The following is a 24,100-nucleotide window of genomic DNA, read 5'->3' as shown; positions in this document are numbered from 1 at the left end:
CAAAAAAGTTATGCATTTTTTAATAGAAAATTATATATTAAAAACTGGTCTATATCAGTGTCCTAAACACATATTTTTGTTTTCTAAAACTCAGAAAACAAAAATATGTGTTTAGGACACTGATATGACAATGTTCAGTTGGATTGGTTGACACAATAACCAATTCCAACCATGATTTCTAGGTGCTATTGTCTCAACACACACACACACACACACACGCACGCACCCTGCCTCACCTTCTGGGTGGTTTAAAACCACTGGAACGCCAAGAATTTAACTTTATATGCCATATGTACATCTGTTCAAAGGGCTCAAAGGTGTCTGTATTTGTGACCACACACGCAGTCTATTAATGCAAATGCGATACAATGTTTATGTGTCAGAAAGTGTCTTCTTCATGAAGCATCAGTATATTGTGTTTAATTTTAGGAATAATTGAAAAGCCAGGAAATGATTAGGGGAGTCTTTAACAGGAATAAATGCAAAAATATAATATTGATGATATTGTTATTCCGTGGATGTAAACCACACACCCAGCACACCCTGAATATACATCCCTGATATATATATATATATATATATATATATATATATATATATCAGCACCACACCTGAGTTCATAAAACCTATACCATAACAGTGCCGTGTGCAAGCAAGTAGTAAGAAGAAAGAAGGAATGTGTTGATGCATTTCTTGTACAACTGGAGGTTATAGTTCTTGGGAAAGACTGCACAGAGAAGAACTATTCAAAAGAACAGAAATAGATGGAATGAAAGAGAAAGAGGAGAAGTTAATTATATAAGTTTGAACCTGAAATATATGTAGATGTTTGTGTTTTTTTGATATGTCTAGAAGTGATGGTGGTGATCAGTCTGATGGAGCATACCCATGAACCTACTTATAAAAAAGACATAAATTTAGCAGAAACAGGTGTTTGAGTGAGAGAGAGAGAATGTGAATGGAGGGATAGAGTTTAGTATTCTTAGCGAAGCTTTTGGTGCACTAACCCAAATATGGGAACAGTACTAGTTGGCAGATTTAAGATTTAAATAGTGTTGGGATTTGTGCATGTGAGAAGTAACATTTTTAACAGAAGAGGATGCTAAGATTTTTAAAGAATGAAAGGGGATATGGAGGTAAATATGCCATTTGCTGCCAGGAATGGCTAGACGTTTTGGTCAACAAAAGAAAATAAACAGCATCTTCCTGGGTTGACTTTTCATAATATCTGAATATTGTCAAAAGTATGATGGGGAGGAGATTAAGAAAAATTTTTTGTATGGAGGACATTCATTGTACTTCATTGGCACAGATTATACTCGATGCTGGATTTTACTATCTCACCAAGGAATAATAAGGGGATCACTATTTAAGATGCAATGTTATGAAAGATCATGAACCATTTCAGCATAGCAAAGATTGTCAATTAAGGAAGACGAATAATGTGCTGTCAGCAAAACCATGGATAAAATTTGAGGTCCGTGAGAAATCTCTAATGTATAGGAGAAAGAGTGGGTGAAAGCCTAGTCTTATGGAGTCTCAGCATTGATAAAAACATTTAAAGAGAGGAAAAACCATCCACAATGATGCAGTGAACAACCAGAAAGGAAACTGGTGATCAATCAAGGATAAAAATGCAGAGCATAAAATGGCAGGTTAACATGAAGGATTCTATGCACAGGAAATGTCAACAGCAACCCTATGAGCTTTGCCAAGAGAAAAGTTCAATGTAGATGACCTTTTTATGAAAGAATAAATAATGGATAACTTATGTGATAAAACTATTTGTTATAGAATCAAGGACACCCTTCATTAGAATAAATTGGAATACAAACAAAACATAACAAAATAAAATAAAATTAACCTAAAGAATGCAAATGTGTAGGTAAAATTGTGAGTTAACATAAAGTAGCAGGGTCATATTGTACTAAAGTCCAAATAATGTTAAAAAAATTAAAAAAACATTATTGCAATGGGCAGGAATAGCACAGAGCACAATTGACCACACAAGAGATAATTGCAAACCATCAGATCTACTGAAACTGGGGAATGCAGCAATGTTTCACAAGCTGTCTTGGTTTTTCGAAATTTTTTTTTTCCACATGGTTATAACATAAATTACAGTTGCCAAGAAGCATAGCATTATACATTCCGAAAGGGAATGGATAGTCATTAGCCAACGAAGTCATTGTCCTCCATACAAAAACTGCTTTATGTAGGACTTTATTCAAAGAGCATTCAAAGAAAGAACATCAAAATTAATGTAATTTTGGCAAAGATAAGATACACCACAGGTCATAAAATTCTGGCCTTCCACATCCCATTATCTTTATGGAGCCTCAGCATTGATAAAAACATTTGAAGAGAGGAAACTATCTCTTCAGAAAACTTTCTATTGTGCTGCTTAAGTTTACTCATTATACCAGGCTCTCAACATTAACAAGTGCAGTAACATGGACCAGAGTCATTTCTAAGTTGTAAGTTTATATTACCCAAATTATGTGATTTTTTCCATTCACGTATTTAATATTTATAATTATTATTTAATATATGAAGTATATAATGTGGAGTAGTCCCTTGAAAAATACCAGATATTATAATGTTTAGACAATTAAACAAGGCGACTGATAATGGTATCATCTCAGTATGATATCAACAGATTGTTGACCTGGGATGGCCCAATTTGTCAACAATTTGCTGAACAGATAGGCCTGCAACATGGCATCCTACCACAACACCTCTACCAAACTGCATCAGTTCCTTCTCACAGCCATTTCACTCAGACACAATTGCACTGACTTGGGAGCATCATAATCCTTGAATTTATACCAGCTACAAACACTTAAGTCGTTACATGACACGATGCACCTTGCCCATGGTGTGTCCATTGACTTCTTTCCAAGCAGTGTATTTGGTATACATGCAACTTTTTAGGGATGTGGTTGGCCTAGATTTTATTTTTATTCATGACAATTACTGCCCATAGAGCTAAGTAGTGGAAGAGTATCTTGAAACTGAAGATCCATGATCGTAAGACAAATCCGATCAAACATGTGTGGAACACCCTTGGACACTAAATTTCACACACACACACACACACACACACAAAAACATCCTCTCAGTGACTGTCAGTGAGCTAAAGTCTGTGGAAGAATGGGATTTGTTGACACAGAATAATAGACATCCTTATATTGGGCATAGTCCATCACTGTCATGGTATCATTGGCTGTTGACTTGGGATGGCCCAATTTTTCAACAATTTTCCGAACAAATAAGCCTGAAATATGGCATCCTATCACAATATCTCTTTCTAACTCCATCAGTTCCTTCTTGCAGCCATTCCACCTGGACACAGTGCACTGCTTCAGAGAATCATATTCATCCAATTTATACCTTCTACAAACACGTGACTTGCTACATGGCATCATGCACCTTGCTGATGGAAATAATTAAAAGAAACACACATATTAACCACAGTGAAAATTATTTAATTGTAAATATTTCATCTTTTTTTTTTTTTTTTTTTTGCACCAGGTTACTTCACCTGGAAAGGTCAAATTTACAAGCAAGAAGAAGGAACAGCAATGGGATCTCCTTTATCACCAAACCTAGCAAACTTGTTTCTAGAACACCTTGAGGAAAAAATATTCACTTTTGAACCCAAACCAAAAATTTGGTTAAGATATGTCGACGACGTATTTGTAGTCTGGGATCATCCCGAACATGAATTACAACTTTTTCTAGATAAAATTAACCTTCTTCATCATCGCATCAACTTTACCTTAGAAAAAGAATCTCCACGGGGTATCTCCTTTTTGGATTTACACATCCAAAGAAAAGAAAACGGTTCCATCGCCACGTCTGTCTTTCGCAAGCCTACATTCTCGGGTCGCTACATTCACAATTCTTCTGCTCATCATCCATCTCAGAAATCTGGCAGAAATCATTATTAAATCACTAGTTTCCAGAGCACACAAATTCTGCTCCTCTGAAGAATCTTTAAACCAAGAATTAGAAGTAATCAAAAATACAGCCATCCTAAATGGATATAATCCTAAAACAACTCAAAAAATCATCAGTAGTCACTCCTCCACACATCAAACCAGACAGGAAGAAGTCCATAGGATTCCCATACCTTACGTTAAAGGCATCTCAGAACGTCTTTCTAAAATTATGAAGAAATACAATTTTGCCACTACTTACAAACCTATCAACCAAATTTACAACTTGTTACCTTCTCCTAAGGACAAACTCTCACTTTTGATGTTGCCTGGCATTTATGAGATTCCATGCTCATGCAAATTATCTTACTTTGGACAGACAGTTAGATCTGTTTAGAAACGCATCTCGGAACATCAAGACCACATTCGTCTTTTTAAACCGCAGAAATCTGGCCTCTCTCAACATGGAATTGAAAATCCAAACCACAGGATCCATTGGGAAAAGTCTAAACTTTTACATAGATCTTTATATAAACATGAACAAAGAAAGTTTATACACAGAAAGTTCTGAAGCCCCACTACATAGACCAAACTTAAACTGCAACGACGTTCTTACTATTCCTAAAGTATGGGAAATTATCATACAATTTTTTTTTTTTTTTTTTTTTTTTTTTTTTTGTGTACTACTGTAGCACGTTTGATGAGATTCTATTGTAATCATGCACCCTAACTGTATGTTATTCCTATTATTGTTTAAAACTACTGTACTGATGATGTCCTAAGATACTTAGGATGAAATATTTACAATTAAATAATTTTCACTGTGGTTAATAAGTGTGTTTCTTTTAATTATGATCGCACCACAGGTTTCGTTATTTAAAAAAAAAAAATACAAAACACTGTAGATGTTATATGTATTACTAGCATTAGACATAAAAAATGAAAAGATAATGTGAAAAAGAAATTATTCATATTTATTTACAAGTAATGATAAATGCATTGATAACGAAGAAGCAGCAATATGATTGCTTCGCAGCAGTCTAGCCTATATACTAATGAATGAATCGTTATAATTTTTCATTTTATGCTAATTCATTAATTTAACTAATTAATAATAATTTATGCAGTTATGATTTAATACTGCATCTTCATGTTTGTTTATTTCTTTCGATTGTGAATGGCAATGTATGGTCTGTAAGTGGTTGTGTGCGTAAGTTTTGATAAATTTCAACTTTTTTATAATAGATTTGTGTATATTTTATGATAGTAAATGATAAAATAGACTAGTATCTACATATACTATATGCATTCATGACATACCTAACTTTTTCTCAATTTTTTCGATATTTCTAAGCTACGCAGTTCATCTGTGACTTTTTTCAAATTGTCGAAATCTCTAAAAAATTTCCTATATATTTATTTTAAAAAAACTGCATATAAGTGGAACGACGTAGTTCAAACCTGGAAGATAGTTGATCCTTCAAGGATCAACTGCATATATATATATATATATATATATATATATATATATATATATATATATATATATATATATATATATATATATATATATATATATATATATATATATATATATATATTTTTTTTTTTTTTTTTTCTATATACAAGTAGTAAAAAATTAAAGATGCCCAGAAATTATATTCTTGGTGTCATCCTTTATCTAAGTGTAAGTAAATAAGTAAACAAAGTTTGCACATGAAGTCACTTCACGATTGGGCTACATGTGAAATCATCAGCCTCTTATATAAGTTCTTGCTTCTCCTAAGGACAAGCTTCCACCTCTCAATTATCCAGGCATCTATTAGATTTCTTGCTTTTGTGGGTGATCTTATTTTGGACACACCAGAAGATGTGCTTTTATTCAGCTAGAAGAACACAAGTCCTCGATTAAATAACAGTCTGGACTTGCAGAGCATGCCATCAACACTAGACATAGAGTTCATTGGAACAAGACAAGAGTTCTTCATAAAAGTCATTTCCTCATAAAATGGCTTTATAAAGAAACGTGAAACTTTACTCCACTGTCCTAACTTAAACAGATCTGATGGAGTACCTCTATCCCCTTTGTGGGAGATAGTACTTTTTAAATCAGCTAATCTTTCCTTACTTTATATTCTCTAAATATATATATATATATATATATATATATATATATATTTTTTTTTTTTTTTATTTTTTTAATTAAAAAAGTTAGGAAATTATTGACCCTTTATTGTTATCTTACATTAGCTACTTACATTTTATTATTGGCACTTTTTAGAATTATCTGTTAATGTTTAATTGCCCTTCTGTGGTCTTTTACTGATGATGCCTATGATATTTAGGCAAAAATTCTATGCTAATGAAATATTTTACGTGAGTTTTCCTCTGGTGTTGTAATTCTTTTCAGTATGCCAGTTCACAGTATTTCATTATTGAAACAAACTGATGAATGGTATAAGGATCAGGCAAGAAAGGTGATCAGCATGGTAAGGAAAGAAAAATCAGATTAGTGAGTTGTCCATGGAATGCTCCCTATGAGGATAGATCAAGGGATTATAGACTGCAAAAGTTGGTTAATATTTTTATCTTCCAACAAATAGTTGAGAAATCATGGAAATATAATAGGGATCACTACCAATTAATCTTTTTCTTAATCTTGAAAAGCATATAATTAATTGCCAATCTAAGTGCTCTTCCTCTGGCAACTTACCTGTATGTTATAAACGCAACCTTACAGAAAAATGCATTGCATATGCATAATTTGCAAGTTAGAATAGAAGGACTGAAAGAAGAGTAGTATAATGTTAAATCAGGCATAAAACCGGAATGTACAATATCTGTAGTGTCTTAATAAATAGATCATTATTAAGGAAAGTGATATTAAACCTGATGCTCAAATAGGTGATATTAAGGTGCAATCTTTATTCTATGTAGGTGACACTGATCTCTTACATAAATCTGCTAGGTGTCTTCAAGTGCCTTTAGCCAAATAAAATAATCCTGTGACAAATTTGGTTGGAAAATCAGCAATCAAAGGACAAAAGGTGAAAAATCAACAGGAAAACAAGAAAAACATCAACTGCATTATCCTCGGGTAGTGAACCTACAGAAATAGTTATACATTTTAACTATTTAGCACTAAACAGCTAAAATGCATAACCTATCAAATAGTGTAGCTGAATATGGAAACTGATAATAGAATATGTGAAACTGCATGGTGAAAGGAGGCTGAAAAAATGTATATGAAACAACAAAGAGCTGCCAAAATACCAAGTTAGGATTTTATGTTCAAACCGTTTTTGATCTACAAGGTGAATTAGAAATGAAACAGTTGATCAGATTATAGATCATAGATGTAACAGTCACTGAGTAAAATTAGGAGGGAGTAAATAGATGATTTCAATGGTAGAAACATATTGAATGTGAAATCAGAAAAGAACTTGATATCATTAATGTGCAAGAATATGTAATCATGTTCTTGCACATTAATCTAAGATGATCATCACCATCTTAGATGAATGGTCAACTAAACAGAATGGGAGATTAAAGATAACCAAACAAATTTTTTAAAAAAAGGCTCAGACACATGTGGGTTGATGTAATCTGTTAGAAGAATGTTTTAAAGAAAGTTGTTGATATGAAACTAGTTGTGAAACATTTGCTGTTTTAAGGATGCTTGTGACATAAGACTGAATGATAAATGCACGCAAACACAAGAAAGATATTTAATTAACGAAATATTTTGGTCTGGAAATATTTGGTTAATTTTACATCACGCGACGTGTTCTATTTTTAACAATCTATTGTTAGTATTCTAGCTTGTATTTTTTAAAACTGTTCTTGTAATACCACTGAAGATGGTCTGCTATTTTCAGACTGAAATATTTGGTTTATTAAATATCTTTCTTGTGTTTATGTGCATTTATCATTATGAAACAGTAACTGCATTAGGCTACCACCATATCTATAACTTGTGGATATACACCATAACTGATAGTAGGTATCTTAAATTGTATAAAAACCTGTTAACATAAAAATTTTAATGAATTAACATACCATACAATTCAAAATTTTACAATGTTGTATTAAAAAATTTCATGTTTTTAAATTTTAATAACTTCCAACATATGAACATTTTGTAAAAATATGGATGATCATATTTTTACAAAATTATGGGTAATTAGGAAAAGTAAATTCCTTTACCTTGACTATTTCCAGGCTAATTTAAGTGAATTCAAAATCCTTTCTTTATCAATTAATCCAGAAAAATAAATGGTTTAACTGGTTCACTTTACAGCTGGCTTTTGTCAGGAATAAAACTGTTTGACATCCATGATAACTGTTGTTGATATTCTACCTAACTTATAATCCAAACACCTGCTACCACTGCTTGAAACCACATACTTTTAAAATTTTTATTTAACATAATACAAATTTAATAAAATTTTGTAAAATACTATTGTTATTACTTAGTAATGTCCATGGAATGTAAAGACATTGCAAAGTCCACACTAAACATTATTCACACACTGCCTATCATTTCTCTCCTTAAACTCATTTACTGACAGTGATCACAACCACCTGTGGTAACCAATTAAACTCATATATCAAGCAAAGACTCTATAGTACGCCCACAGATACTAGACCCTTCGACACTTCTGCGCATGTCAAAAGAAGGAGAATCCATTCTAATAATAAGGTGATCAATCTGAATTGTGGAATGAGTGTTTATTATTACACGTCGGAAAATTAACTTCTCTTTTATGATCATTGTAGTTTTTAAAGTGGTAACTATTTTGCTCGGAAAATTTTACATATAAAGAACGTGATTTCGCATGTTAGTGACGAATTCGTACATCACCTTATTTCTTTCTCCCCTTCAACATGAATTGACTCTTCTTGGCAGCCTGCCAACGACAGCTCTCGCTTGTGTGGTCAGACTATAGTCATATAATTTTTAACCCCTCTTTCTCAATTTCCAGAAGGTAATGCCATGTACTCTCTCTCTCTCTCTCCCCACTCCTCTTGTCATGTATTGAAAAATTTCTTCTGCATCTATCTTATAAAAAACTTATATGTTCTATCATATCCTTTCTTTTCCACCCATCAACTAAAATTTTTAAAATAAAATTATCTATCCTTGAAGAAAGTATTCTACTGACTCTCCATCACTTTCATAAGTCTCCAGATCTTCTCTACCATCTCTTTATCCTTAGGCAAGCCCAAAAACCGTGGTGATCAAATCTGTGCATGCACACAGTCCAGTGAATATATCAAATCCTTTTAAAGAAGGATAATAATTTCCTGATCTCTACTTGTCAGTGTATTTTTCAAAATCCAAGTTAACTTTTGCACTATTTTAGCCACTTTTATAATACGTCTCTGGAATTTAAACACCATGTCTGGCATTATCCCTAGCCTTATAAATATCAGAATATTATCAGCTAATCTTATGAATTTGTTCTTGTGGTATGATGTGGTATTAATATTTTTAAACAATAAGAGGACTAGCTAATTCAACAGTGGGGGGATTCACTATACAGGGTCATTTTCATTCCATTTGTCTTTAATAGCAATTAATATAATTACTATTGAACACATTACATACTGTCTTTGTAATGTAATAAGTGATAAAATAAAACTTCTACTTTCTTTTGCTTGCATCTAAAATGCAGGCGTGTCTGTTGGGGGGGGGGGAGCTGTTTTTTCACTATATAGGGAAATTTTCATACCTGTCTTCTGGAAGGACAAACATAGGAGAATACATAAAAATGTATTCTCCTATGTTTGTTTAACAAGAAAATGAAGCCTATGCTTTACAGTGTCTGGTGATCTCCAACAAAATATTAGTGTATACAGGATTTATTACTATATAAAAAATGAAAACTGACCATAACAATCATTACTGAATAAATGAAATTTTTCTTAGAAAACAAAAAATTGAAATAATGAAAGCATTCCTGTTCACATCTATTCTTTACTTACATATTTATTAATTGAAATATACTAACCAAATGAAGTATTTCCCTTAATTGTTGGTTTCTAATATAAGCTGAAGTCTTCCCCCCCCCCCAACATAATTCTGTTTCACCTGAAGCATATACGATGATTTGTGACATGTCTACCCAATATGCAAACAGGAAATACAAGAAAAATTCTTGTGTCCCACCCCCAGGGTCAAGTAGAGCACAAGATGGTTTATTTCCCTATCCAGCATGAATATGTTAAATAAAACTTATGGCAATTTATTAATTCATAAAATTAAGTGTTTGCTTTGTCTTTAATATTTCAAGTAACATTTACCTGATATTTCTTCCTTTCTTCTTCTATTTGATTCTTATCAGGGGATGCTCCAGGGCTGCCATCTAAACGAAGTCTTTTACAAGAATCCTCATCATATGATCTACTGTAGCACTGTGACCTGAAAGGATATTCCAGATGCGTTCTGCAGTAAACTTAGCTACATAATTTGGTGTAAGATATTTCTGAAAGATTGTCTGTTTGATCAAAACTCTTCTTAAATAGTAAAGGCTATGACACAACCAAATTTAGTAATCCACTTTCTAATCATAACTTAAAGAGCAAACACAAGGATCTTAATAAGTAAATTATAATAGCAAGAAATGATATTCATCTTTTCAACCTTATTTTACTCAAGAGGTCAACTTCTCTCTGTATACAAAGCAGCCTCGACATGAAGATGTTTCATTTGCCAAGCTTTGTTTGTTCATACCTGGGTAAAATAAGGATAAAAACAAGAATATGATTTCTTGTCTAGTACCATTTGCTTTTTTTTATCCATAAAAAAAAAAAGAAAAGAAAACTTGTTACAATTATCTCTAAACCACTATGGGGCCTCTGGAGCTCAGGTGATTTTGACAGAACCTTTTGACTGGAAAGACCTGGGTTTGAATCCTGCCTATGATGTGAGGAAACCTTTATCAGAGCTTTTCAGTCAAAGGTGAGTTAGCTGGCCTCATACAGAGGTGGAAGGTTTTCCTCTTGGGAACTTGGGTTTTTCATCCCTCAAAACAGGCAAACCAGCCCTGTGAACACACACACACACATTTACAGACATGAGATACTATGAGGGTGGTCTGAAAAGTTCTCGGCCTAACAATGAAGAAACGAATTTATAATTTAAAAATTATTTTTATTTTTCAACATAATCTCCCATAAGATGAATACATTTATTCTAGCAATGCTCCAGCACCATTATCCAGTCCCTGTAGTGGTTCTCAGTAAGATCTACAAAATACCCCTCTACAGCTGCAATCACCTCTTGATTTGAACAAAAACGCTGACCAGCGAGGAAGAGTTTTAGTTTTCAGAAAAGATAAAAGTCAGAGGGAGCCAAATCTGGGGAATAGGGTGAATGTTCCAACAATTCATAGTGCAGTTCGATTAATTTTCCCATTACCAAAACACCTTTGTGGGCAGGTGCATTGTCCTAATGAAAGATGATTTTTTTCTTCTGCAAACTTGGTCTTTTCTCACAAATTTTTTCGTCTGGTCTGGTTAAAAGATCAAAATAATATTTCCATGTTATTGTTTTACCCTTATCAAGATAATTAATAAACAAAATGCCTTTAGCATCAAAAAACACCAATGCCATGACCTTTCCTGCTGATGGAACCAACTTTGTCTTCTTTGGCACTGAACAACTGGCTTCTGTCCACTGTTTTGACTGCTTGGATTCTGGTGTGTAATGGTGAATCCAAGTCTCATCCATAGTAATAAATCAATGCAGAAAATCAGTTTTATTCTTGTTAAAACGATCCAAGCATTGTTCAGAGATTTTCATGCGAGTACGTTTTTGATCTGCTGTGAGCAAGCACAGCACCCATCTTGTGCAAAGCTTTTTTCATTTGCAATTCTTCATGCAAAATATATTCTACACATTCTTTTGAAATGCCTATGGTCTCAGCAATTTCATGCACTTTGACTCGCCGGTCATCCAATACCATATTGTGCACTTGATCAATTGTGCACTTGTACACTTTTTGGACGTCCTTCACGAAGAGAGAGCCCATAAACTTTTATGAACTTCGAATGAATTTCTTTTGGTCTTAAACATTTACAAAGAATTTTATAACTGCACGATACTCAATTTTATCCATTTCAAGGGATACAGACAACACTTTTGCTTTAGACAACTGGATAAAACAAACTACCTGATAGAATGACTTGCAATTTCACATGGATGCTTATGACAGATGTACCAACTTAGAAACAAAAACCTTGCTGATAGTGTTGCCACCTATGGTCGAGGCTGAGAACTTTACAGACCACCCTCGTAACTGTGATATGGAAGAGATTAGAACTTCGCCATCTTATCTTTCTACTACACATTATGAATCTCAGCTAGAGATCTGCAATAGACAATCTCCTGGATGGAGATGGCACGACAGGATAGGAATTTCTCTGATGGTGATTCACCATTTTGTAATGGTAATATAATTTTGCCATTGAATTAATTCTTAGTATCTTCATGGGTCCAGTTCCTACTATGAGAGAGCTTACTTATCCAAAATCAAAGTACATTTCTGAAGGTTGCTGCTAGAGCTGCAACCTTCAGGAATGGTGGGAGTTTTTGTATGCCAAGGTTCAGCACGAGTTGGCTGTGTAGAATTATGGCCAAAGCAACTAAGGCTACAATCCAATGCCACTTTATTATGTCTGTAAACTGCATATTCTTCTGGTTGCAATGTCTGCTTTGCAGGATGAAAAAATGCAAAGTTTAGCAGACAAACCCTTACCACCTCTGCATGTGATTGACTAACTCACCTTCAAACTAGTTTCAACCAAAGGGCACTGTAAGCACATCTAACCCCCCAAATGATAAGAGTTTATCCAAAACAGTGAGGCTTACTTGCCTCTGAGTAAAGCTGACATTTGGCATAAAGCTGGTGGCAAAACCAATGTTGAGCATCCTAGAATGATCTTCTTAGTTTCCATTCATAGTTTTTGAGAACATCTCTAACTTATGAGAAAGCCAAGATCTGGCACAGTAGTGGAATTTTGCCAGCTTCTGAAATGAGCTATGGTTAAGCAGAACCAAAGTTGAGCATAGTTTTCAATTATGATATGAACTGTTTCCACAACAATCTAAATGAGTACTATGTGTTTACCTCAGTTACATTAATGCTCTGATGATGGTTAGAAATTTTAGTAAGTTCAATAAATTATTTATTTTTTCTTCTGATGTTGTTCATACCATGAAGCACTGTTATGAATTCTCACAACCATATTTATCTAAATATGGTTGTGAGAATTCATAAATGCTGCAGATTCTTAAAAATGCTTCTCACATTTAAACTTGCTGTAATGAATCCTAATAGTTTTTTCTATTTGATTTTGTGGGTGCACTCCAAAGTATGGCCTGCTAGACCTGAATGATCTTAGTTGTGGTGTCAAGTGTATTCTTATAAGTTCTGCAAATGGATGTTAGCCTGTCAGACTCGAAGATCAGCCAAATTACAAGAACAAGGAATTTTATACATACCAGGAACTAAGAGAAGGAGTTAATCATTAGCAAAGCAGATAAGGAGAACCAGTTTTAAGTGGGGGTTCGAAAGCAGTGCAGAAATGGTATTTTCTTATAGTAATGATTATTTTTCAGATAAAACCCTGGTTATCTGAATTATAGGGAATATTGAGAGCATACTGAAATCTGTAATGCTATCTCTAGTATTACATGTGAGATTAAGTATTAATTAAGAAGATTAAAATCACAAAAGGTTTAAAAAAACCGAGAAAGATGAGTATGTAAAATATGCTTGTGATATGGATAGTAAAGAGGTTAAATGACAAGCATTAGAAAGTAATGTATGAAGGTAATTGCAATGTTGAAGCGAACCTTGACATGTAAGGATAAGGAAGTCATTTTGCCTCTTTGCCTTGATAAGACTGCACCTGGATTATTGTGAACAGATTTGGTCTCCCAGGTTCTGAGAGGATAAAGAAGCTGTGGAAAGGATGCAAAGAAGAGTTACAAAGATTATATCCAGATTATGAGATCTATATTATAAGGACAGATTGTGAGTATGTGGTTTACAGACTCTGGTTAACAGGAGAAAGAGACATAATATGACAGAGGTGTATAAACTTCTGAATGGTGTTACAGGATATCGTCTGTGGAAGCTTTTTATTATATGAAAGATGGGGAGAGAACACAGGGGCGGGGCATCCATGGAAGTTAAGTTTGTTTGCAGTCAAGAAAGGGGTAAGAGAAAAACTAGGTTTTTCTCTCACAGAGCAGTATGTGAGAGAAAAACCTAGTTTTAGGAGTAGTGAGTGCATCTAATGTGAATGAATTTAAGGGAAGGTATGACAGCTGGTTTTGGGTGATTTATAGCCTTCTATGATGAGTCCTTGACTCCCTGGAGGTTCTCAGATAATAATAATAATAATAATAATATTAATAATAATATATAGTGGGATGTTGCTACAGACCTGGTGGTTGAATTGGTGGGGAGGATGGAATGCAATGTCAAATTACCATGATGATTACTAAGCGAGTAATCATTATGGGCAACTTAATCCAAATATAGATTGGGCAGCAGAGAAAACCTATGATAAGAATGAAGTAGAATTTACTGAGCATTATATTTGTGGAAGAATAACTTTACTGAATGCAGATGCTATCCTTGAGTCAGAGGTGGATAAGATTGTTCGAATAATGAGTTTCACCTCACAAAATCTATCAACTAGTATATGTAAGATGGTGCACAATGGTTACTACTGAACTGGATGAAGGGCACATAATAATAGGAATGATGTTCAAGAGCTATTGCCACATGTGGATATTAGCATGTGCGCTAAAGGAATGTTCAGCCAAAATTGCTTGGCCCTTGACGTGTTTGCATAATGTGAATCTCAGCTCAGAAAAGATACCACAGGAATGGAAAAAATGTTTTTTTTCCATTGGAAAAAAATGGAAAAATGGAAAAACACAATTCTGTTGTACAAGGGTGGCGCAAAAATTGATGTGGCTAACTACCAACCTATTAGTATCTGTGGTGTGTGGTGGTGAAGATTTTCGAAAAGTTAGTAAGAACTCTAACAGACATGGGTTGACAGACAAGCTATACTTTGCAAGGAACAGCATACTTTACTAAAAAAAAGGGGGGAGGGCTCGTATTTTAGCAATTTGCTCTTTTACAATAATCTTACAGCTGTGTTGGATAAAGGGAATAAATAAGCCATGATACTGTTGGACTTTGCTAAGGCATTTGATAGAATATCACATGAAAAGCTGTTGCATATGGGATTGGAATATAAACTGCTGAGTTGGATAAGTGGAAGGTTGATGGACAGGTATCAGAAATATCAGAAAGTGGTAAAGGTGAGTATGAATTTAAGGTGACCAGTGGTGGTGTTCACCAGGAATCAGTCCTCAGACCTTTGTAATTCAATCTATACATTAATGATATAGAGAAGGATCTGAGGAAATGTTCACATGTTTGCTAATGATGAATGATAGGCAGGTCAATCAGGGATGCTATTGATATTCAGTACTTAAAAAATGATTTGAATAGGCTGGACATGTGGACAATGAAAATGGCTGTCAATTCAGTGTTAATAAGTGTAAAGTTATGCACTTTGGCATGATGAGATTTCTGACAGCATGTTATATTGGTGGGATTATGCTACAAGAAATTGAAGCTAGGAATCTTGAAGTTATGGTGGACAGGAAGGTGAAGTTCAAAGGTCACATTGCAAAAACTTCAAATACAACTTAGAGGATATTTTTGACATTGAAACAAACATTGGCATGTTAGGATAAGAAGTCATTTTGTCTCTTAACAAGACCCTGATATGACCATACCTAGACTACTGTCTGTAGATTTGGTCTCCTTGGTTCAGAGGGAATAAAGAAGCTTTGGAATGGGTGCAAAGAAAAGTTATTATTATTATTATTAAGTGATGCTTCCAGGGGAGTCCAAAAACTCATCTAGGGAGGACACTCCACCACTCAATCCACCAACTACAATAAACTGCAACTATGCCAGTGCCATCTACCGCCCACCACCACTACTAGTATTTTCACAGACAATCACAAATATCCATGCCCCCAGCTCCCAATGGGATTTGAACCCGCAGCCTTTTGGCTGGAGAGTGGATACACTAACCACTCGGCCAACCAGGCCAACCAAGTTACAAAGATTATATCAGGATCATGAAATGTAGATTACTAGGAGAGATTGAGTATGTGGACTGCAGATGCTGGTAAACAGGAGAAAGAGGAGTGATATGATAGAGGTCTATAAACTTGTGAGTGGATGTTATAGGATACTGTCAGATGAAATTTTTTTGTTATATGGAAGTTGGGGAGAGAACAGAGGAACATTCATGGAAGTTAAGTTTGTGCATGGTAAAGAAAGGAGTGAAAGCTAGATTTATTCTCTCACAAAACAATAAATGAGTGGAACAGTCTGCCTTTTGAAGTAGTGAGTATGTCTAGTGTGAATAAGTGTAAGAGAAGGTATGACAGCTGGTGTGGGTAATTATGACATCCCTCAATGAGTCGTTGACTCCCTGGAGATCTTAGATAATGATAATAACAATAATTAAATAGAATGGTACAGCAAAAACAGTTAGCATGCTTGCATGCTAGCTATTTGATGTTTGGAAAGGAGGGGGGGGGGAAATCCAGAGAAAGAGTAACATCCTGTGGATTTGTGCAGTCAGTAGCACCTTAGAAAACCAAAATGTAAGAAGACAATATCATAGACCTGAAAAATTGATTAATTTAAAAGAAATCTATTGCTATATATTTAAGGATGAGTACATTCTGTATATCCTTGAAGAGTGCATATCATGAAATGATGACATTCTGGTACAATGAGAGATCTATTCCAATTATCTGAGATTTGAAGTTCTGATCATCAAGTTAGAACTTAATAAAAGCAGTGAATCTTTCATACACAGCTAATTCTCTTTTAACATGACTTTTTTTTTACATGATTTCGAAATAACACGGTTTAGAAAACAAAAGCAATTCTATTTTTAAATAGAATACTTTGATTTAACATGGTGCTTATTTTTAAAATGTTTGTTTGAATTCAGTTCTGTTAAATAGGGTATTTCCATTATGATTATCATTTCCTAGAATGGTACGTATGTGTACTTAAACTTGAATTTTGGGGAACTCCCTCGATCAATAACCGTAGTTCTTGGGGGAAGTATAGTTATTGATGTTTTAAATATCAGGGATTACTCTAAGCTACAGAATGTAGACAATTGTGGTGACAACAAAAAATGAATTTTTGTAGTTACGATTCCCCGAAGTTAAGCCGACAGATGATCCTTTATATTTTCATTTGCCATTGGTTCCATTGGTTCCTGGAAGCAGAAGGGTGCTATGCTGATTCCTCGAAGTTAAGTAGGTCCGTTACAGGAGGCTCACCTAAATAAAGCTGCTTGGAAGGAGTTAAGCTATTTTCTAAACAATTTGAAACTTGTTTACAATTTGAAATGGTTACATGTCTTGTGTTTTGTTCATCAAAGTTTTGTTTGTGCAATAGAGTTCATGTCTAAGACCATGGGCAAGGCAATGAAAGGTATGGATTTTAACATGTTATTAGTGTACTGGAAGGCAAACAAAAAAGGTTGGGTTAAACAAGAAATGGTTCAATGTTTTGTTCCAGAAGTTAAATGCTATTTGATGGGGAAAAAAATCTGGACTTTAAAGTTTTATTGATTATAGACAATGTGCCTGGCCATCCTGTTTTAGAACACCCAAATGTGGAATTTTGTTTTCTGCAACCTAATACAACATCCTTAATACAACCACTAGACAGGGCATGATCACTATCTTCACAACTTACTAAATAAGAAGAACATTCCAATACATTTTGGATAAACTAGATAAGAATAATCTGACAGTTATCGATGTGTGGAAGAAATTTTCTATTTTGGATTGAATCAAACTTGCTAAGTTGGCATTATCAGAATTGAAACCATCAACTTTAAAATGCATGTTGGAAAGCTACTTGGCCAAAATGTATGAAAAAGAAAAAAGTGATGATGATGAAGAGATTCCACTCACTGAAAGATTAATTAAAGACAGGCTTCAAATGGCTAGTAAATTGCAAAGTCATTCTCTTACATATGATCCAAATACTGAATGAGCTCAACAGTTTAAAAGTGAACTGAAGTCCTGTATGGTGCGATATGAGGAATTATACAAAAATGTAGTCAAAACAGGATATCAACGATTAATTACAGAGTTCGTGGTAAAAAATTTTAAAAAAAATCAACCTTCAGAATTATTGAAAATTAGTGCTAATTTAGTTCCTCTTACTGAAGAAAATATTTTGCCATTGCAGTATGAACAGGACGGCCAAAGTGTTTCAAGTGATGGAAGTGATTTAATTCCAGTCTCACACAAAAGAATGCAGCTACTATCAGAAAGTGATGCTGAATAAAATTTAATAACTAATAACCATATGCACAGGTGTATTTGGGCCTTTTCGAATTTCTGTTTTTTATTATTATTATTATTACATCACACCTCCAGGGAGTCCAAAGACTCATCGAGTGAGGGCATCTACTCTACAACTCTTCATCTCACTACTCTAACAACAACGCCATCTACTACCAACTACCACCACCACTAGTACTTTCACAGACAATCACAACATCCATGCCCACGGCGGGATTTGAACCCGCAGCCTTTTGGCTGGAGAGCGGATACGCTAACCACTCAGCCAAACAGGCCGGGTGACACACACTCGGCCAACCAGGCCAGGTTTTATTAGTGACACACTATTTTCTTTAAGAAAGATACATATGTATATACATTAAATAGTATTTTATTCAATGATTTTCATATGTTTTGTTTGAAAATAACTTATTGTTCATATCGGGTTTTCACATCTGGAACCATTCTTCTATTTTTCCATATGCACTGTATTCTTTTTTACACGGATTTTTCTGGAACCAATCTACTGTGTAAATGGAGAATTGGGTGTACTTCTATATTTAAGTATTTCAGGTCAAATATCATCTGCTCCAGTTATCTTTCCATGTTTCAGGTTTCATTTCTGATTGCTCTTATTACTGAGAAACAAAAAAAAAAGAAAAATAATCAGAAAAACAACACCTTGTACTGAAGAAATGAAACCTATTTGAATAGTTCTGAAACCTACAGAACTATTCAAAACCATAATATGATAAAAGATATTAACATGTTTATGTTAAGATGTCTTGTGCTGATTAGTGCAAAATAAGTCATCATAGCCTGGGGTGAAAGTGTTACAATTTTCTTATTAAATTACAGGAAATAAAAAAGGATAAAAAAACTACATATAGTTTCTACTAAATCATAGAAATAGAAAAATGAAAAGAACTTAGAAGAGGAATTCACAAACAGGAACTTCCTAGAATCAGAAACTCAAAGAGATTAGCACTTAATTTTTAGTTTCCAAGAAGGATTAAGGATATGCTCAGATATATATAGCCATAGAAGATCTAGAGCGGAATACTATATCATTAGTTTCTCCTCCCCTCCCACAGAAAATACAACAAATAATGAAGACTCTAATTTCAATGGTTAATAATATTATTTTCATTAATTGTAAATAAAGTAATTATTCCAACACATGTTTTTGTCTCCATAAATTCTTCACTATGAATAATAAATGCATTATTTCAAAACATTTTAAGAAGTTTAAATATTTATCAAAATAAACAGGAAAAATTTTATATGCAAAATAAAAAGGAATAAATAGCAGTAAAGTAAATTGAATTTTTATAATTTATAAATACCTAGAATGACCTTTGGAGTACTGATAGCCACTATCTCGTACCACTTGACGTGCTAGTGGAAAGAGTTCATCCCGCCGAGTAAGAAGTGCTGGAATGTGTTTGCAGATTTGGGCTGCTGCTTCATTCACTGAAACCTTTGGTAAAATTATTTTATAAAACAGCAAATAGTAAATTTATGTGTAATACAAGTATTTACCAATAATCACATATATAACTATAGTGATCTCTTAATTATCCAGTCATGTTGAGAAAATGATATGCTAATTATTAAATAAAGCATTACAGAACAGACTTGAAAAGAATACTTATCTTTGTGAGCAACTTTCTGAAACAGTACTTGACAATTGCATCTGCAATTGCCAAATATGGTTTCAGTTTGAGTGCAACACGAATTTTGCAAATAACTGAATTTTAGAGTTGCTCCAAATAGATCTCCAATAAAAAAATTAGTCGATTATGAAAAAAAAGAATGGCATTGCATAAGAATGGATTGTTGGTTAAAAAAAAAAAAAAAAAAGGAGCGAGAGAGAGAGAGAGAAGACAGTATACACATTTTTTGGAGAATCAGAGCCTGGATAAGAGGAGATTTTTGAGTGGAATGGGTGACAAAGCACAGGAAAGAAAGGTGATCATGTTGATTATCCTTTGTTTCTGTGCTTTGTACTGCTGATCAGCTTGCTTTCTTTTTTTATATATGTTCCTCCAGTTTCTTATTTTGAACATCTGTTTAATGATACTCACCTACTAAACCCCCCACTTGATTTATCACCCAACCCCGAGTATGAAGTTTGATACTGCTTCCCTCAAACACTCTTGAAGTATTTCTTTCCATGCACACTACTATATCATTTCCTTGCAGTTTTCTTATGCTCCTTCAAGCTATCTCTACAGCTTGGGATGTGTGATATTTGTCAATATCACACATCCCAATTAGAAGCAAAGTGGCTACCTTGATTATGGGAAAATAGATGTTATCACAAGATTGAACACTCAAACTTTGGTCCTCTTCATCAGATGCTGTCAGGTAATTATTCCTTAACAGCTGTATAAATTCAATTTACTTCCTTCCATATGACTTTACCTCCTTCTAATCTATGCTCCCACCTCATAGTTATAGTTTCCATGATATCATCATCATCTTCAATTTACTGATATGTACCTCCAAGGGGGATGTTCAGGTTACTATGACAGCACTACATGATTAAGTTTACATTATTATTATTAATCACATATCAACAATTTTCCTCCAAATCAATCTATTACTGGGGAGAACTCTGATATTGTCATAATCTAACATTTTGTTCTTCTAAGACCATTGGTTTTCCCTTGTGTCTTCTTCTTGCCATCACATACCTGTTTTATTATTATTATAATCTGAGGCCTCCAGGGAGTCAAGGACTCATCGAGGGAGGCTATAAATCACCCAAACCAGCTATCATACCTTCCCTTAAATTCATTCACACTAGATGCACTTACCACCCATAAGGGCAAATTATTCCACTCATTGCTTTCTTTCAGGAAAAACCTAGCTCTTATTCACTTTCTTCACTGTGAACAAACTTAACTTCCATGGATGCCACTGTTCTTTTCCCACCTTCCATATAACAAAAAATTTCATCAACTGATATCCTATAACACCCATTCAAAAGTTTATAGGCCTCTATCACATCACCCCTCTTTCTCCTGCTAACTAGAGTCTGCAATCCACATAAACTGACAGCCATTTTCATTTGTCCAAATTTCCAGTCTCTTCAAATCATTTTGTAATTGCTGAATATCAGTAGCATCCCTGATTGCCTTGCTTATCTTCACATCATCAGCAAACAATTGCACATCTGATGTTAGATCCTGCCTGATGTCATTAATGTATAGAATGAACAACAATGGCCCAAGAACTGAACCTTGAGGTACACCACTGGTCACCTTAAATCTAGCAGATTCACACCCACTGTACGAGTGTGGTTTCAAAAGTTCTCAACCTCGACCATAGGTGGCAACACTATCAGCAAGATTTTTTTTTTCTAAGTTGGTACATCTGTCATAAGCATCCATGTGAAATTGCAAGTCATTCTATCAAGTAGTTTGTTTTATACAGCTGTCTGAAGCAAAAGTGTTGTCTGTATCCCTTGAAATGGATAAAATTGAGTAGCATGTGGTTATAAAATTCTTTGTAAAAGAAGGTTTAATGCCAAAAGAAATTTTTAAAGTTCATAAAAGTTTATGGGCACTCTTTTCCTTCATTTTTGACAATTAAGAAGTGGGCTGCCGAGTTTAAACATGGCCGTACCAGCCTTGAAGATGATCCACGTGAAGGATGTCCAAAAAGTGTAACAACACCAGAAATCATTGATCGAGTGCATGATATGGTATTGGATGACTGGCGAGTTAAAGTGCATGAAATTGCTGAGACTACAGGCATTTCATAAGAATGTGTAGGATATATTTTGCGGGAAGAATTGCAAATGAAAAAGCTTTGCACAAGATGGGTGCCACGCTTGTCCACAACAGATCAAAAATGCACTCGCATGAAAATCTCTGAACAGTGTTTGGAACATTTTAACAAGAATAAAACAGATTTTGTGTGTCAATTTATTACTATGGATGAGACCTAGATTCACCATTACACACCAGAATCCAAACAGCAGTCAAAACAGTGGACAGAAGCCTGTTGTTCAGCACCAAAGAAGACAAAGTCGGTTCCATCAGCAGGAAAGGTCATGGCATCGGTGCTCTTGGATGCTAAAGGCATTTTGTTTATTAATTATCTTGAGAAGGGTAAAACAATAACATGGGAATATTATTCCGATCTTTTAACCAGACTAGACGAAAAAATTCGTGAGAAAAGACCACCGTTTGCAGAAGAAAAAAATCATCTTTCATCAGGACAATGCACCTGCCCATAAGGGTGTTTTGGCAATGGGAAAATTAAGGGATCTGCACTATGAATTGTTGGAACATTTACCCTATTCCCCAGATTTGGATCCTTCTGACTTCGATCTCTTCCCAAAACTAAAACTCTTCCTTGATGGTCAGTGTTTTTATTCAAATAAAAAGGTGAATGCAGCTGTAGAGGGATATTTTGCAGATCTTACTGAGAACCACTACAGGGACGAATAATGATGCTGGAGCATCGCTGGAATAAATGTATTAGTCTTAATGAAGATTATGTTGAAAAATAAAAATAATTTTGAAATTATAAATTCGTTTTTTCATTGTTAGGCCGAGAACTTTTCAGATCACCTTCATATACCACTTTTTGATATCTGTCAACCATCCACTGATCGAAGTCAAGAGTTTATATTCCAATCCCATATTCTCCAGTTTATGAAACAGCCTTTCATGTGGTATCCTATCAAATACCTTAGAAAAATCCAACATTATCATAGTGTATCCATTCCCTTTATCCAACTCAGCCGTAACATTATTATAAAATATGAGCAAATTGCTAAAACATGACCTTCAAACATGACCTGGCAATGAAACTTATCTGTTCCAGTGGTTCCACACAAGATTCCCCAAAAGAAGAAGAAGAAGTGAAGGAATTGTCCAAGTGATTGGAGCAGACAGCTGATGTAAAGAAAATGGAAAAAAGTAGTCCTTGTTGGAGATCTAAACAGCAGAGTAGAGTGAATTTCACCAAGCATATAGGAACACTGTGGGAAAATTTAGAGAAAGCAGCAGGGCTAATAATAATGAGATCTGCTGGACTTCTGCTCATAACATGGAACTACTAATTACTAACACCATGTTCCAGCATAAAGATGTGCACAAGGTCTTATGAAGATAAAGTACACGATATAAGATTTCATTGACTATGTTATCATTGATAGTGATGTTCTCCCACTGGTTCATGACACAAGAGTATACAGCATATTTGAAATGGGAAGTGATCACTTTGAGCAGGATAAAATTGAATTTCATATTGAAAAGAAGAGTGTGCAATAAAGTTTTAAAATGAATCAAAGTTGAGAAGCATTCAGAGGTAAACTGTAGCTTAAAATACACAAGCATCATTCAAGAAAAAATGAAAGAGTTTGAAAACAAGAACGAAAAATCGGAGATTCAGCAGCAAATGCTGAAGAAAATATTGATTGATTCAGCCAGAGAGGCATATGATGAGGTTGTCTGTAAGGATAGAAAAATCAGAACTCCATGGTGGACTCAAGAAGTTAAAGAGGCAGTCAAGGAAAAGAAGAAAGCATATAGGAATGTTGTGGGAAAATTTGGAGAAAAGGGCATAGCTAATGATAATGGTATCTGCTGGACTTCTGTTCAGGACATGGAGTCATTACTAACACCATGTTCCAACATAACGATGTGTACAAGGCCACATTGAGAGACAACACAAGAAATAACAAAAGCCTCTTGACTATGTTATTGTT

At 34.3% G+C, this 24,100-nt stretch overlaps 1 protein-coding gene across 3 annotated transcripts in view; it reads right to left on the bottom strand.

Moving 5' to 3' along the window:
* LOC150100211 (uncharacterized) overlaps window positions 1–24,100 on the bottom strand; it is a 218,361-nt gene that overhangs the window by 23,683 nt on the left and 170,578 nt on the right. For all 3 annotated transcript variants that reach the window (XM_090402440.1, XM_090402441.1, XM_090402442.1), the window contains 2 exons: window positions 19,719–19,852; window positions 10,248–10,365 (listed from right to left, as the gene is read on the bottom strand). In XM_090402440.1, the coding sequence (XP_090258566.1) occupies window positions 10,248–10,365; window positions 19,719–19,852 (252 nt within the window). The remainder of the gene's footprint in view (window positions 1–10,247; window positions 10,366–19,718; window positions 19,853–24,100) is intronic.

This window comes from Typopeltis vanoorti, chromosome 13, assembly GCF_054136105.1.
Source record: "Typopeltis vanoorti isolate ZY-2024b chromosome 13, IOZ_Tvanoo_1.0, whole genome shotgun sequence".
NCBI classification, from domain to species: Eukaryota; Metazoa; Arthropoda; class Arachnida; order Uropygi; family Thelyphonidae; genus Typopeltis; species Typopeltis vanoorti.
The sequence above is the reverse complement of the archived record's forward strand: the minus strand, read 5'-3'. Positions and strand labels throughout refer to the sequence as shown.